Source organism: Lithobates pipiens, unplaced genomic scaffold, assembly GCF_037356315.1.
Source record: "Lithobates pipiens isolate NorthernLeopardFrog02 unplaced genomic scaffold, aLitPip1_a1.2 Scaffold_16, whole genome shotgun sequence".
NCBI classification, from domain to species: Eukaryota; Metazoa; Chordata; class Amphibia; order Anura; family Ranidae; genus Lithobates; species Lithobates pipiens.
Window position 1 is genome coordinate 47,917,655 of NW_027507748.1, and position 16,027 is coordinate 47,933,681.

At 44.1% G+C, this 16,027-nt stretch overlaps 1 protein-coding gene across 1 annotated transcript in view; it reads right to left on the reverse strand.

Moving 5' to 3' along the window:
- Positions 1–544: 544 nt before the first annotated feature.
- LOC143981771 (uncharacterized) overlaps positions 545–16,027 on the reverse strand; it is a 76,423-nt gene continuing 60,940 nt past the window's right edge. The window contains exons 6-8 of the mRNA XM_077479860.1: positions 10,774–10,855; positions 5,012–5,133; positions 545–3,429 (exon numbers count right to left, since the gene is read on the reverse strand). Of these exons, the coding sequence (XP_077335986.1) occupies positions 5,035–5,133; positions 10,774–10,855 (181 nt within the window). The 3' untranslated portion in view covers positions 545–3,429; positions 5,012–5,034. The remainder of the gene's footprint in view (positions 3,430–5,011; positions 5,134–10,773; positions 10,856–16,027) is intronic.

The window sequence follows — 16,027 nt, forward strand, 5'->3', positions numbered from 1 at the left end:
AGCCAAAAAATAAATGTAGCCTAACAGCTTAACTAGAGGAGGATGCAACACCAATATAGTAAAAAGAGTAATGCTGTGTACACGCGGCCGGACTTTCTGACAGCGAAGGTCCGACAGAACAAATCCGTTGGACAATTTGACCGTGTGTGGGCTTCATCAGACCTTTGCTGTCGAAAAATCAGATGGACTTTAGATTTAGAACATGTTTCAAATCTTTCCGATGGATTCAAGTCCGGTTGCAAAAATCGGTCTGTATGCTAGTCCGACGGATGAAAACCGACGCTAGGGCAGCTATTGGCTATGGACTTCCTTATTCTAGGCCGGTCGTACGTCCTCACGGTCGAATCTGTCGGACTTTGGTGTGATTGTGTGTGGCCAACTCCATTCGTTCGGAAAGTCAGTCGGAAGTCCACCAAAAGTCTGTCGGGAAGACCGTTGGACCTAGTCTGCTGGAAAGTCCGGTCGTGTGTACGCGGCATTACAACCAGGCTGAGGACCAAACTGTATAGACATTGTATTTATGTTTAAAGACAGGAAACAGATAAAGTGGAAAAATGTAATCTTTAATTCTTAGAAAAAAAGTACACAGAATGACAATGCCGGCATACAGACAGGGCTGCGCATACAACTGTAACTGGAAGGTGGTTTTCAATTATACATTACGGGGGACCTGTCATGAAAAAAACACCAGTGCTTTCCCTCTCCTTTTAAATACTAGTGGACTGTGACAGCCAGCAGTCTGTAGACCGGGAATTATCAGTTCACTAGGACCTAATTGGCTGCATACAATGGTTCAAAAAAAGGGTTGAATCGAAATACAGCCAGGCAACTAGCATTTTCACAAGGTGGTCACCAACAGCATGCTCTGTGCTTTAGGTCATAACAAGCTCCTTCTAAGAAGCATTATATTCTATGACTCAATGCAAATACAGGGTCAACATACAGTACAGAGCTGGAAACGTGTGGAAGAGAGCCCTGATCAAAAGAGCTTACAATCTATAGGGGAGTGACAAAACATGAGCACAATGGAACTATACGTCCCGTTGTAACATGCATCACTTTAGTAACAATTCCTGTCTATAGGCTCAATTCACTAAAAGCTAAATGCTAATGCATGAATATTTGCGCATTTAACTCCGGAACATGCAATTCACAAAAAAAGCAAACTAATACAGCAGGAGATCATTGATTTAAATTTAGTGGTATTTATTGGGTGTTTTTTTTTTTAACACAGACCGGACCTTCCGGCTGCAGCTGGAAGTGAAGCATTTAGCAGTGGTATTCATAGCACTGCTAAACAGGGACAGATCAGCTCAGGGCTGCTGGTTGTTAAGAAGCCAGCACCTACCAGAGTCCAAATAACCAGAATTCATTCCTGCTGGCAGCATAAAGTAACCAAAAGAACAGACAGTGCCATTTTTGTTTTTTTATCCAATTTTTTATCCAATTTGCTCCAGTGGGGGGAAAAAAAAAATCCTTCCTGATCCCCAGAGAGGCAAATTGGATATGCCCCGGATAAACTTTACCTATACTTGTTAGTATTCAGTTTTATTATGTACATTTAAGAAAGAAACCAGGCCTTTTTTAACCACTTCAGGACCGGAAGATTTACCCCCTTCATGAACAGGCCATTTTTTGCGATACGGCACTGCGTTATTTTAACTGACAATTGCGCAGTTGTGCGACATTGTACACAAATAAAATGTAAGCCGCTGTGTCCAGTCACACAAACCTGGAGGTCAACAAGACGTACAGGTACATGTTTTTGCCTGCAGGAGACGCTGCCCCGCAGTACATATAAGTGGGCGGTTGGTAAGCAGTTAAAGCAATCTACTGAGCTGGCCAGAACCACCTCTGCAGGGAGTCTATTCCACATTTTCACAGCTCTTACTATAAAGAAACCTTTTCGTATTTGGAGATTAAATCTCTTTTCCTCCAGACATAAAGAGTGCCTCCTTGTCCTCTGTGATGACCTTAAAGTGAACAACTCAACACCAAATATATGGCCCCTTATATATTTGTACATGGTGATCATATCCCCCCTTAATCTCCTCTTATCAAGAGGGAATACATTCAGTTCCTCTAATCCGGGGTACCCAACCTTTTGAAGCATGAGGGCCACTTAAGCGACTTGGTAACTGGTCACAGGCCACAATCAGCGGAGCGGGCGGATGGCAGGTCCATGTCAGCTTTGCATATGCCGGATTGGAGGTAGGACACAAGTCGGTTTACAACTGCCACTCCTTAGAGGTGAATGGAGGGTCCAATTGGGTCGGACTGACTGTGTGAAAGGGGCCCATGGCTGCTTTCACACTGATGTGCTGCAGTTTACCCGCATCGTGGGTGCAACCCAGTATACTTTTGCCTTTTCTGCCCTTTGCAATAGACTTCTATTATATTCTGCAGGTTTGGTGCACTTTCAGAAAGCTCAAACTTGCAGGTAATAAAAGTGTATGGCTCAGTGCAGGTAGCCCGTGGGTGCACTGCTCTGCGGATTCATTTGAAAGCAGCCCAGTAACCACTGCAGAACAGATATGCCCATATATACACTGGGATTTTAGTGATAAACTGACCCTGAATAACCATATTCTATTCCATCCCAGAGCAGGTCGCGGGCCACATGTGCACCCCCCCCCCCCCCCCCCCGGCCACTGGTTGGGCACCCCTGCTCTAATCTTTCCTCATAGCTGAGCTCCTCCATGCCTGTCATCAGTTTGGTTGCCCTTCTCTGCACTTTCTCCAGTTCCCCGATATCCTTTTTAAGAAATGGTGCCCAAAACTGAACTGCATATTCCAGATGAGGCCTGACTAATGATTTCTGTTCAATATCACTATAACAAGCTCACAGGTGCTGGTATTATGGTGAGATTTGTTTTTTTCATTGTTCTGATTTTAAACCATCCTATAGGGTTGACAGAGTATGGTAGCCACATACAACTACATATAAAAAACATGTAAAAACATCTATAAGAACAAATACAAACACACATATATATACACAAATACATACAAAAACGCACACGTATGGGAAAGACCGGCTGCAGAGCATGGTACTAAAAGGGTAGAGCTGAGAGGAAGCAGAAAAGAAAGGGTAACTGAAGCAAAGTCCAATACCAAAGATGGCAGTGGCGGAGGAGAGGGCCAGGAAGGTATTGTAATACTGGAAAACACTTCCAAGAAAGGGGAAGAGGTACACAGAGGAGGGAAGCAGAGAGGGAAGTGGTACATGGAGCGGTAACTTTACATCACTCTACAGCTTAGTAAAGCGTTATCTATGCCCATCTGGTTGTTGGTTAGCAGTGGTAGTTGCTGAGTTGTTCTTCACCACGTGGCAACGTGTCGTCTGTTCAATTCCTTCATTTAACACTGCATCAGTCATTCAACTTTTTCTGCTATTGCAAATATCTATGGTGCAGAAAATTATACAACCTAACAAAGAAAAAAAAAAAAAGGATTATTAAAACCAGAAACAATCATGTCCTGAATATCACCTATTAACCACTTGCCTATCGGGCACTTTCAGCGCTGTAACACTTTGAATGACAATTGTGCAGTCATGCAACACTACCCAAATTACATTTTATAAAAGTTGCACAGATACCTGTATTGTTATTGCTGCAGATACTAAGCATTTGCACGAGTAACGGTACTCATGCAAATGCTCCGACACTTGAAACTGATACTTTCAGTCTTCTTTCAGATGACAGTGGGATCCCCCCCAATTATCGGTTGTTAAAGCGGAGTTCCACCCAAAAGTGGAATTTCCACTCATTTGTCTCCTCTCCCTCCAGGCTGTGTTCTGGGACATCACTGTGGGGCTCCCTCCTCCTCCTCCCCCTGTCGCCGGGCCAGTAGGAGAGAGGAGCGGGACCTCACTCATGCAGAGTAGTGTTCCCGTCGTGAATTTGTAAGGCTACACTGCCGTCTACCCTTACCCGCAATGCCGGCAGCAGCACCCGACAGCTGATGGAAACATCAGCTGCAGTGCTGACATCACTGGACTCCAGGACAGATAAGTGTCCTATTGTTAAAAGCCAGCAGCTAGCTGCTGGCTTTTAATTTTTTTTTTTTTGGGGGGCAGAACACCGCTTTAAGGAGAGGGGCCGCCGCGTCCTTTACAACAGATGACTCATTCAGCTGTCAGTGGGGTTCCACTATTGACAGCTAAAGTGTAAATTGAAGTCCTGGCAATTGGATGTTTATAAACAACATTGCTCAGCCAAAAGATCAAAAAAGTATGAACTTTGGTCTGCAGATGAAATCAGTTTAACAGTCTTTTTTGTTTCCGAGTCGGCTGGACCTGCCGATTGGCTTCTGCTGTGTTCAATCACAGCGGGAGCGGGTTGCCGGCGTTGGGGCACCGGATGAAGAGGAGGGGCCTGGAGCAAAGGAGGGGGGGCCAGAAGAGGAGAATTGGGTCTGCTCTGTGCAAAACCATTACACAGAGCAGGTAAGTATAACATGTTTGTTATTTTTATTTTAAATTGAAGGGTTACAATCACTTTAATGCTTAAAAGGAAGCCTGTTCTGAGAAAGGTTGACCTCTTCTATTCCACAGCTGATTATTTTTCTACATACTTCCTAATAAATATTTCCTCTGATCAACAGCTCCATCCAGTAACCATAATCTGAATAACTCCACGAATTTTCATAGGAAAGAAATTCTTCTTTCCTATGATCATCAGCTCTATCTAATGGAGATAATGCAATGTTTTCTTTATTCACGCCATTCTTATGAAAAAAGAACATCTGACCTGAAGAGAAAATAGCTCAACATCATTTGATTTTGCTGGCATTCACACAGAACAAATGTACATGGAGTTTCACAGCACAAACAGCTCTGCTAATTTATATAAATACACTCTCAAGCATCCCGGCGAGGGGGCAGCACATAAGCTGCCACAGCAGATGGGACCTTCATCACAGGAAAGCATCCTGACAATCGTTCTGGATGTATTGACAACTATGCAATCAGTATTGCACCAGGATGTAATTCATTATAAGAGAATACCGGTCATTTCACTGCCAATTCTTTCAAGCGAACTCCAGTTTTCTTGGGGAGTAGCCATTTGTTGGGTTCAGCAGGCCATCATTTTCAGGTCTCTTCCCACCAAAATCTTTTTCTGGGGTTTCCTAAAAGAAATAGATAGAGGAAAAGTACAACACAATTATTGGCTTCTACCTTTAGTGTGCTTATGTACTATATGGAACGCCTTACTGCCGTATTACTTTTTTTGATTCTATAGCATGTGTTCACATGGCAATTCTTTCACATATATATAATTCTGGAAGCGTTGTTGCAGGAGGAGGAAGCCATGCCACTGTGTGATAAGGCAGTCTGGGCCAGGTTTTGGAGAAAACAGGCCCACTGATCGCACAGGTGGGTGCTATTCTATTAGCAATATCAAGATGAGAGGTCAGTGCCCCACCCTTTCCGAAGGGGTCACAGTTTGTAAGGGAGGCAAGAGGTACATGTCTGCACCAGGCTGTCTGGGGCGGCACAGGCCAAAAAGCTGAGAGACAGGGTCTCACCCAGGGGTCAGAAGTGCCCCAAGCCAGAGGCCCGAGTCTTGGAGAAAGGAGTGCCACCCGTCCAGGATTCACCCGGACAGTTCGGGTTTTGAATCGTTTGTCCAGGTTTCAGGCCACTTGAGACCCAGACACAATATTCAGAATGGACTGTGGCTCCCCAAGTAACAACATATCACAACCACTGAGTGCATAGGTATGCACACGGGCCCAACCCCCATACACGGACAGGAGAGTAGAAAGGGCTTGATCTGCTCCGCCTCCTCCCACCCCTACACCTCTGTCTGCCCACCCACACTCTATTCCCCAGCGTTCTATGCCTCAGGAAAGCTATGTGTGGGCTGGAAGTTTGAAGTGCAACAGCCAGCAGAAATGAATAAAAGGCTTCAATGCCTGAGCCTCCATCCTCAGGTGTGTGAGTTCACCATCCAATGTCTGTAACTGAAGTCTCCACCCTCCCTTCTCTGTCCTGCCTCCAAGTGAGTGAGTACACTAAGGTGTACTCTGATGTGAGGGGGGGGGGGGCTTTGGGAACCCCAATTTAAGGGTGAATGCTGGGAACTCTGATGTGAGTGGACGGTTTGGTGAGCAGAAACCCCCTTACATTAGAGTCCACAGTGTTCCCTCTTAAAAATAAAATTTTACCTTGTGTGGCTAAAGTGTTTGGGTTTGGCTTGAAGAAAAGGTGGCAACCCTAGAGTCAAGAGACAGGGTCTCACCCGTGCGTCAGAGGTGCCCCAAGCCAGAGGCCTGAGTTGGAGAGAAAGGCTATGAGACAGAACAGCTGGGAGCTGTAAAGGAAAGACACAAAGCTGGAAGAGGTACAGCGTTTGTGTACTAGCACTGGGGATGGGTCCTAGACAGTCTTAGGGGAGCAGTCTCCAACCTTTTTGGCACCAGGAACCAGTTTCACGGCAGCCAATTTCCCCAGGGATGTGGGGGGGGGGTGGGCTATTCACAGAGCCTCTCCTCAGCCCCCCTTTACAGCACAGTCCCCTCTTTACATTGGTGTTCTTAGCTACCCTTCACATCACAGCCCCCCTTTATATTACAGTGCAGTCCCCGTTACATTAATGTAATGGGGACTGCTCTGTAAAGGGGGCACGGTAATGGGGACACTGATATAAAGGGTGTACTCTTTTATATTACAGTGCCCCTAGCAATCACAGCCTCCTCCATCACCGTGCCCCTGCAGTCTGTCCCCCACCCTCCTCCTCTAACATCACACTTCCCATTCCAATCTCTGCCTCCCCTGAACAGGACTCCTACCTTTGGCAGGGATTTGTGACCAGTCTGTTTCCTTTGCAAGCTCCCCCGCCCGCCCATGTCATTCCATCAGGAGAGCAGGGGGCAGCAGGAACTCTCCATTTTAATCTGCAGCTCCTCCCTGCCCTGCTGACTGGATGACATTGTTGGCCAGGTGGGAAGAGGAGCTGGAGAGGACACACAGGCATGGCCGCACAGCAGAAGGTAAACAGCAATCACGGTCTGCGATAGCCCCGTGCGAACCGCAGTCGCCGCTCATCTCCTGCTGTGAGGCGTGGTCAACAGGCCTTGGACTGGTCCAGGGCCCATGGGTTGGGGACCCCTAGTCTAGAGGACCAAGGCATGAGGCCTAAGCCACAGGGCTGTTAAAGAGAAGATTCAAGCCAGGAGGCTTGAATATTGGTTTGTCGTATTGATTGTGAGAACCCCCTACGTGGGAAGATATGCATTTGTTAACTTTTTACTTTCTTTAAATAATAGTGGCCAGCTAAAGTCCTGAAATGTACTTCCAGTGCGGCGTAAACTCACTATATAAAAGAACTCTGCCAGCGTATGTAATTATAAAAGCTTAGATTTAGGTTTTATTATTTTTTGTTAAAACAACATGCAACTCCATTTTTTAGTAGGGATGGTTTACACCTCAGTCTTTTTTTTTCTTCTGCCTTTCCTATCACTCCTTGTCACAAAGACACAATAAGAAATCTCTTCAAAGTTAGGAGAGATCCTCTCAGGTAATTGTCACCAAAAGCGTCCCCACTGAAACATTTCCCCTCACCTCCTGTTCCTTTGCCAAATTCTAAAAATGTTGGATTTGCCAGTCCTCCAACAGAGGCAAAAAATGACAGTCTGCCTATGTAAACAAGGCAGATTGCCGTTCTGACAGGAAAGAAGGCATGGATCCTGGGTCTCTGCAAAGCAGGGACTAAGATCCATGTCTCCCCCTAGTAAAAGCACCTTACACGGTTTAGAAAAACACTGGCTAGGCACACAGTTAACCCTTTGATGGCCCCTGATGTTAACCCCCTCCCAGGCAGTGTCATTAATACAGTGACAAAGCATATTTTTAGCACTGCATTGGTTCCCAAAAAGTGTCAAAAGTTTATTAGTGTCCGAATGTTCACTGCAATAATGCAGTCCTGCTATAAGTCGCTGATCACCGCCATCACTACTAGAATAAAAATCCCATAGTTTGTAGATGCTATAACTTCTGCGCAAACCAATCAATATACGCTTATTGGTATATTTTTTACCAAACATATGTAGCAGAATACATATTGGCCTAAACTGATGAAGAATTTTTTTTTTTTTTTTTATGGATAGGTTTTATAACAGAAAGCAAAAAAATATTGTTTTTTTTTTTTCGAAAGTTGTCGGTATTTTTTGTTTATAGCGCAAAAAAAAAAACCTCAGAGGTGATCAAATACCACCAAAAGAAAGCTGTGTCAGATGCTGAAGAGCTTTCAGCCATTCTAGAAGATAGCTGATACTGGTGGTGCTGGAGGTGGTTTTTGCAATTTAAGAAAGCAACTTTTAATTATTTATCCCTGAAGAGATGCAAAGTGACTGGGGCTGATTTAGGGTCCTTTCACACGGGGCGGATCAGTTCTGATCCGCCCCGTGGATATCCGTTTGCTCAGCGGGGATCACTCTGTCGATCCCCGCTGAGCAGGGAGATGACAGCTCCGTCTCTGCACACTGCGCAGGGACGGACCTGTCACAGCGCCACTCTCCCCTATGGGAGATCGGATGACGACGGACCGCAGTGCCCGTCGTCACCCGATCCGATCCGCAGACGGATGGAAAAATAGCTTTTTCCTCCGTCACACTTTTTCGGATCGGAGCGGGTCGGATGTCAGCGGACATGTCACCGCTGACATCCGACGCTCCATAGAGCTCTATGGAGCACCCGTTCAGGTCCGCCTGAAAAACTGACAGGCGGGCCTGAACGGGACGTCAGTGTGAAAGGGGCCTTACTTAAACTGCAAAATCTGGTGCACCTGTGCATGGTAACCAATCAGCGTCTAACTTGTTTAAGCTTTGACAATAAAACCTGGAAGCCGATTCCTATGCAGAGCTGCACCAGATTTTGCACTCTCCAGTTTTATTTAATCAACCCCAGCAGTCATTATATAAAAATAAAATAAAAAATGACTGTCTGTTTAGCGGCACCAACTACCAGGAACGCAGTTCAAGAAGACTGACAACCAGTAAATAAAATGTATACTACATTGTAGAGCTGCACAATTAATCATCAGTAATCGTTATCACGATCTTGACTAAAGTGTTTCACAATTCTTTCTATGCAAAGAATTTTCTCTGCTCTTCTGAAGCCACAGCCTTCAAAAGAAAGGAAGAGAAAAACGGGGCAGTCAGCCAACAATCACAACATTCTTTATCAGTTGAACTATAAACATTGTAACAATTTGTCAATAGACTTTGTGTGCAAGTGAAAAAAGTTTAAACCACTTAAACACTAAACCTTTTCCTGACATTTGTTGGTTTCAAGTTAAAATAATTTTTATTTGCTAGAAAATTAATTGGAACCCCAAAACACACACACATATACATTATATATATATATATATATGACCCCTGAAGGAGCTGCGTGCGTCTAGGGGTTTCCCGAGGTAGATGGCCCAAAAAATTGTAGAAACTGACACTGAATCCTCTTTTTGGGATATTTATTTGAAAAGACAAGTAACAGAGTTTCTCAATGAAGGGTAGAGGGTTAAGAAGGAAGTTCAGGTACTTTTGTAACTGCAAAAGATAGGAAGTCTGAACCTAGTCACAACTGGATTCTCACAGCTACCAGATAGACCTCCTCTCACTAGTCCTAGCACCCGATAGAGTGTTTAAGTAAAGCAAAGTCTCTGCCACAGACTTGGATGCAGAACACTTGAATAAAGTCTCTGCCACAGACTTGGATGCAGAACACTTGTGAATAAAGTCTCTGCCACAGACTTGATGTAACTGAAGGATGTAGGTAAATTTAGAGAGCCATCATACAGTACCAGTATCTCGCAGCTGTTCCGGCGATACCGTATGAGTGTAGATCCACTTAGTGTCCTTCAACAGCCACCAAGCTCTTTCTGAGAAGCCAGCCTTATGCATGGCCTTCTCCCAAAGAGTCCTCCCCTGGGTGCTTCTCCAGTTGCTGGGCCTCTCCACAGATGAGACGACACCGGACCACCTTTGAATCCTCCTCTCAGTTACTTTGCCTCAGGCTATCCAGCCCTGAGACTCGGAATTGGATGGATCCACACCCCAGGCCATGAGGGCCATGGGGGCTGGTTGGGAGGACCAGGACCAGACAGAAAGATCTTCTGGACCGGAACCCAGAAGCACGTGATGTCAGTACCTTAAATACCCTATCCCAGAATGCACAGCAGGAGAACACTCCCACTGGGTTGGTTCCGAGAAAGAACGGCACTCAATACGCCTAGCCAAACTGCCTTCTCACACTTGCCAGGGGTGACAGCGACACCTGTGGCCAAGGAGAACCCAGCTAGACTGGTACTGAAACCATAATTTGACATAATTAACCCTACCTAACTGTGGTTTTAGGAACATTAAATTGAAAAAAAATAAAATAAAAAAAAACATAGCGCGTGCTCGTCAGGAGACGGCGCCACACACACACACATATATATTTTTTTTAGTAGATACCCTACAGAATAAAAAGGTGGTTGTTGTAATTTTTATGTCACACTGTATTTACGCAGCGGTCTTTCAAATGTATTTATTTTTGGAAAAAATTACTTTATTGAATTAAAAAAGAAAAAACTAACCAGTAAATTTAGCCCATTTTTTTTGTTTGTATAATGTGAGAGATTTTACGTCGTGAGAATCGTGATCTTTTTATTCTAAGCAAAAAGATTGTGATTCTCATTTTGGCCAGAATCGTGCAGCTCTACTACATTGTGATGGTCCCACATTTCCCCCCTAAAAAAAAAATCAGATTAATGGCCACAAACTCACATCTCGGTTTTCGCTAGGCACTTTGATTGGAGTTTCTTCTGTATTTTTCAGCTGGCTTTCATCTTTGCTTGTTTTACCTTTACTGTTTTGAGAGGAAATGAAAAAGGAGAAAAAAAAATAGCAATTATGTATGTTCAACACAAATGCAACCAAAGTACAATTACTGAAGACAAATTAAAGCCTCATTGAACAAATTCATTGTTGCCAGCGGTAATATAAAATGTTCAGATCCAGACAGTAGGCTGCCAAAAGATGCGACTGCAGCAGTAATACCCCACCCCACAGGGTCACACTTGGAGCTGAGCAATCAGCAGGGATTGTAAATGTTACTGAATGGAGAGCTTTGGGCCTTGTTCACATCGGCGTAATTACTTACCTGTCCAGGGATCCAGCGGTGTCTTCACCTGAGCCGATTTTTCAAGCGGCTCTCGGGTGCTGCCGCAGCCATCTCAGGTAAGGGAAACCAGCAGAAGAAAATAAGCCTTAAGTCCGTTGCGCCGGCCGGACGCACACAGACAGACCCGTTCTCCTGGAAACCGTCACAAACACGGGGTGATGTATAGCGTGATGTATGGGCTGAGTGGTACGCTATACATCACCCCGTGTTTGTGACGGTTTCCAGGAGAACGGGTCTGTCTGTGTGCGTCCGGCCGGCGCAACGGACTTAAAGCTTATTTTCTTCTATACATTTGTAAGTGCATTTTAATTTTTTTATTTTGAGAAATAAAAGGGTTTTACACTATTTGGAGCTTTATCTTCCCTTTATGGTTCCGATGTCCCTTCTTTTGAGTCCTTCTTTGGGCCTTTGAGGAATACGCTTGGGAACAGGCCTTCTTCCCAATCCCCACTGGAGCAGTGGAACCAGGAGGAAAGTGAGGATCCCCCTTTGGCCGGAAGTCATTCTTACAAGTCTCGTGTGACCCTCTGTAGTGGAGGGTCATGTTTTTCTGGTAAGCGGCAAATTTTTATCACATGTTGGTGGCGGATTGGACTAAGTGGCTGTTTCTCCATGAATATGGTGGTTTAGTTTTGGACTTTATAATAATTGTTTTTGTGGTTTATGCATACGGACTCACTGTTTAAATACTGGATGTTTTTGTTTTATTTTCTTTTATGCCGATAGAGGCCCACATAATGGAAATTTATGTTGTAAGGGTCAATTTTTATGTTTAACCACTACAGATCCGCGCTATTGCCAAATGACGGCATTAGCGCGGACCTACATTTCCGGGACTACGTCTATTGACGTCGTCCCGGATACGAGCGGCCTGCGCGCCCCCTGAGGGGCGCGCGCGGCGCGCTCTGTGATCGGCGAGTCCGTGAGACTCGCCTGATCACCGATCCGTGCAAGGGGTCGATCCCGACCCCTTATCACGTGATCAGCTGTCAGCCAATGACAGCTGATCATGTGATAGAACGGAGCCGGTAATCGGCTATTATTCCTCCTCGCGCTGACAGCGCCCACAATCTGCCTCAAAGGTGCTGCGACCCAGTGCCGCCCATCAGTGCCCAGCAGTGCCGCCCATCAGTGCCCAGCAGTGCCACCTATCAGAGCCACCTATCAGTGCCACCTATCAGTGCCCATCAGTCCCATCTATCAGTGGTACCTATCAGTGCCCATCCGTGCCACCCATCCATGCCATCTTATCTGTGCCCATCTTTGCCCATCAGTGCCGCCTTATCTGTGCCTATTAGTGCCGCCTTAACTATGCCTATCAGTGCCCACCAGTGCAGCCTATCAGTGCCCACCAATGCAGCCCATCAGTGCCCACCAATGCAGCCCATCAGTGCCCACCAATGCAGCCCATCAGTGCCCACCAATGCAGCCCATCAGTGCCGCTTAATCAGCGCACTTCAATGAAGGAGAAAAATGACCCGTTTGCAAAATTTTATAACAAACTATTAAAACATGATTTATTTATTTTTATTTTTTTGCATCTTTTTTTGTTTGTTGAGCAAAAAATAAAACTCCGAGCTGTAACTAAATACCACCAAAAGAAAGCTCTATTTGTGGGAAAAAAATGATAAAAATTTCATTTGGGTACAGTGTTGTATGCCCGCGCAATTGTCATTCAAAGTGCATCAGCGCTGAAAGCTGAAAATTGGTCTGGGACTGAGGGGGGTTTAAGTGCCCAGTAAGCAAGTGGTTAAAGTTTTTTATATGTGCTTTACACTATGCACACATGTTCACTAATTTATATATGGTTATTATAATGTGTTTTCAATTTTTATTTTTTGTGCACAATCAGTTGTCTGCATAAGTTAAGCGCGGCTTAGTAGTATATTTTTTCAATATGAAAAATTAGTTTATACACAGTGAGCGGGCCTCACTACTCTTACCATTAAAAAAAAAAAAAATCCTATGTTGCATGCATCATGCATCAAATTTAAAAAAATGTCTCAAACAGGTTAATGTGTTAAAACAAAGCTTTTTTTTTTTCTACTCGTTTTCTACTTCCTGGTTTCTTGGGGCACTGATGACATAGCCCTGGACTCACAGATGCTTCCTGGGAAGGCTATGTTGCCAGTTCCTTCCAGGATGATATTATCAGATCTGAAATACCTGTAAAAATCCCTCAAGATACTTTGGTAAAACACTTTGTCCACTCGGGTTTCATGTGACTGGTCAGGCAGATACAGATCCATGTATGAATTATCAAGATCTCTTTAATTTATTAAGTTCTTTCTGTCTCGCACTCATTACTGTGGCACAGACATCCTCAGTGGGCAGGCATGGGGAAAAAGAAAGAAGAAGCTACTCATAGATCATGTTTTTAATGATGGCGGCATGGGAGCTGAATGCAGACAGAACAGATGCATTGATAATGTGGCATATAACAGGAAATGAGGGGTTTATACATAGCGGTGTGCACCGCTATGTATAAACCCCTCATTTTTTTAAACCCCTCAAATTAATCACACCTGAAGTACTGACGGCCTATCTCACTTCTTGAGACCCTAACATGCCAGAAAAGTACAAATACCCCCCAAATTACCCCTTTTTGGAAAGGAGACATTCCAAGGTATTTAGTAAGAACATGGTGACTTTTTTGAAGTTGTCATTTTTTCCCACAATTCTTTGCAATTCAAGAATTTTTTTTCCTTTTTTTTTTTTTTTTCACAAAATTTTCATATTATCAGGTTATTTCTCACACACAGCATATGCATACTACAAAACACATTCTGCCATTACTCCCGAGTATGGCGATACCACATGTGTGAGACTTTTACACAGCCTGGCCACATACAGAGGCCCAACATGCAGGGAGCACCATCAGGCATTCTGAAGCACCCAGGACAATTCTGACATTTCTCTCCTACATGTAAAAATCATCATTTATTTGCTAGAAATTTACATAGAACCGCAAAACATTATATATGGTTTTTTTTTTAGCAAAGACCCTAGAGAATACAATGGTGGTCATTGCAACTTTTTATCTTGCAATTTTTAGAATGCTTTTTTTTGGGAAAAAAAATGTTTTGTGCTTTAAAAAAAACAAAAAAAACAGTAAAGTTTGCCCAATGTTTTTGTATAATGTGAAATATGAAGTTACGCCGAGTAAATAGATACCAAACATGTCACCCTTCAAAATTGCACACGCTCGTGGAATGGCGCCAAACGTCACTACTTAAAAATCCCCATAGGTGACGCTTTAAATTTTTTTGCTGGTTACATCTTTTGAGTTACAGAGGAGGTCCAGGGCCAAAATTATTGCTCTCGCTCTACCGATCACTGCGATACCTCACATGTGTGGTTTGAACACAGTTTTCATATGTGGGCGGGACTTACGTATGCGTTCGCTTCTGCATGCGAGCAAATGGGGACAGGGGCGCTTTAAAAATGTTATTTTATTTTTTATTCATTTTACTTTATTTATTTTACTTTGACACTTTTTTTCCCCAAAAATACATTTTTTGATCACTTTTATTCCTATTACAAGGAATGTAAACATCCCTTGTAATAGGAATAGGCAGGACAGGTCCTCTTGGGGAAGCTTGAAATAAAAAAAAATAAAGATTCTGGCTTTGATCGTATTGGCCAGTCGGTAGAAGCAAAAAAACAAACAAAAAACAAAATAAGCCAAAACCTGTTCCAGCTTCCCTTAACAATATTTATTAAGGTTCAGTTAGATTGTTGTCTGGCCATTCTGCCAGAAAAAGCTTGGACTCTGATAGCCACAATGCTTGTTGTCCAGCATATTCTTATTGGTTATTGAGCCTATCCATCCATGGCGATGGACCAATAGGAATATGTGGGGGTGGATCTTAGCAGCAAGTTCTGACACTTCCTGGGAGTGTCAGAGATTTACCAGTTGAAATGACCTGGTGTCTTTACTCTATGCCTGCAGGAGTTTGCCCCCTTAAAGTGATATTAAAGTATTTTTTTTTTTTTTTATTACAAACATATTTTACTTACCTGCTCTGTGCAAAACCATTCCATTGCACAGAGCAGGCAAGTAAAAAAAATCCTTTATCCACTTAAAGCGGAGTTCCACCCAAAAATTAAACTTTTGGATTCCTCACCCCCTCCGGTGTCACATTTGGCAGCTTTCAGGGGGGAGCAGATACATGTCTAATACCTGTATTTTGCTCCCACTTCCGGGCATAGATACATGAGCCACCCACATATCTATGCCACTACCAGCGCCTTTTCTCCCCCCCCCCCTTCTTTTGATGTCTTCTGGGAGACACACAGATCCCAGAATACAGCAGGGGCCAGTGGGATAGTGCAGCGCAAGTCGCTCATGCGCAGCAGGGAGCCAGGAAGTGAAGTCGCAAGGCTTCACTTCCTGACTCCCCTACCGATGATGGTGACGGCAGCACCCGAGAGCTGAGAGAAAGATCGGCTTCGGGTGCCGACATCGCGGGCGCCCTGGACAGGTGAGTGTCCTTATTTTAAAAGTCAGCAGCTGCAGTATTTGTAGCTGCTGACTTTTTAAAAAAATAAAATAAAATTTGGCGGAACGCTGCTTTAAGGACCGGAAGCATTTGCCCCCTTAATGACCAGGTCATTTTTTGCGATTCTGCACTGCGTCGTTTTAACTGACAATTGCGCGGTCATGGGATATTGTACCCAAACAAAATGTATGTCCTTTTTTTCCCCCACAAATAGAGCTTTATTTTGGTAGTATTTAATCACCACTGTGGTGTTTATTTTTTTGCGTTGGAAAAAAAAAAAAAAAAAAAATCGACAATTTGCAAGGGGGGTACTTGTGTGGGCTCAATTCTGAGCCCCATTGTATGCGTTCTATTG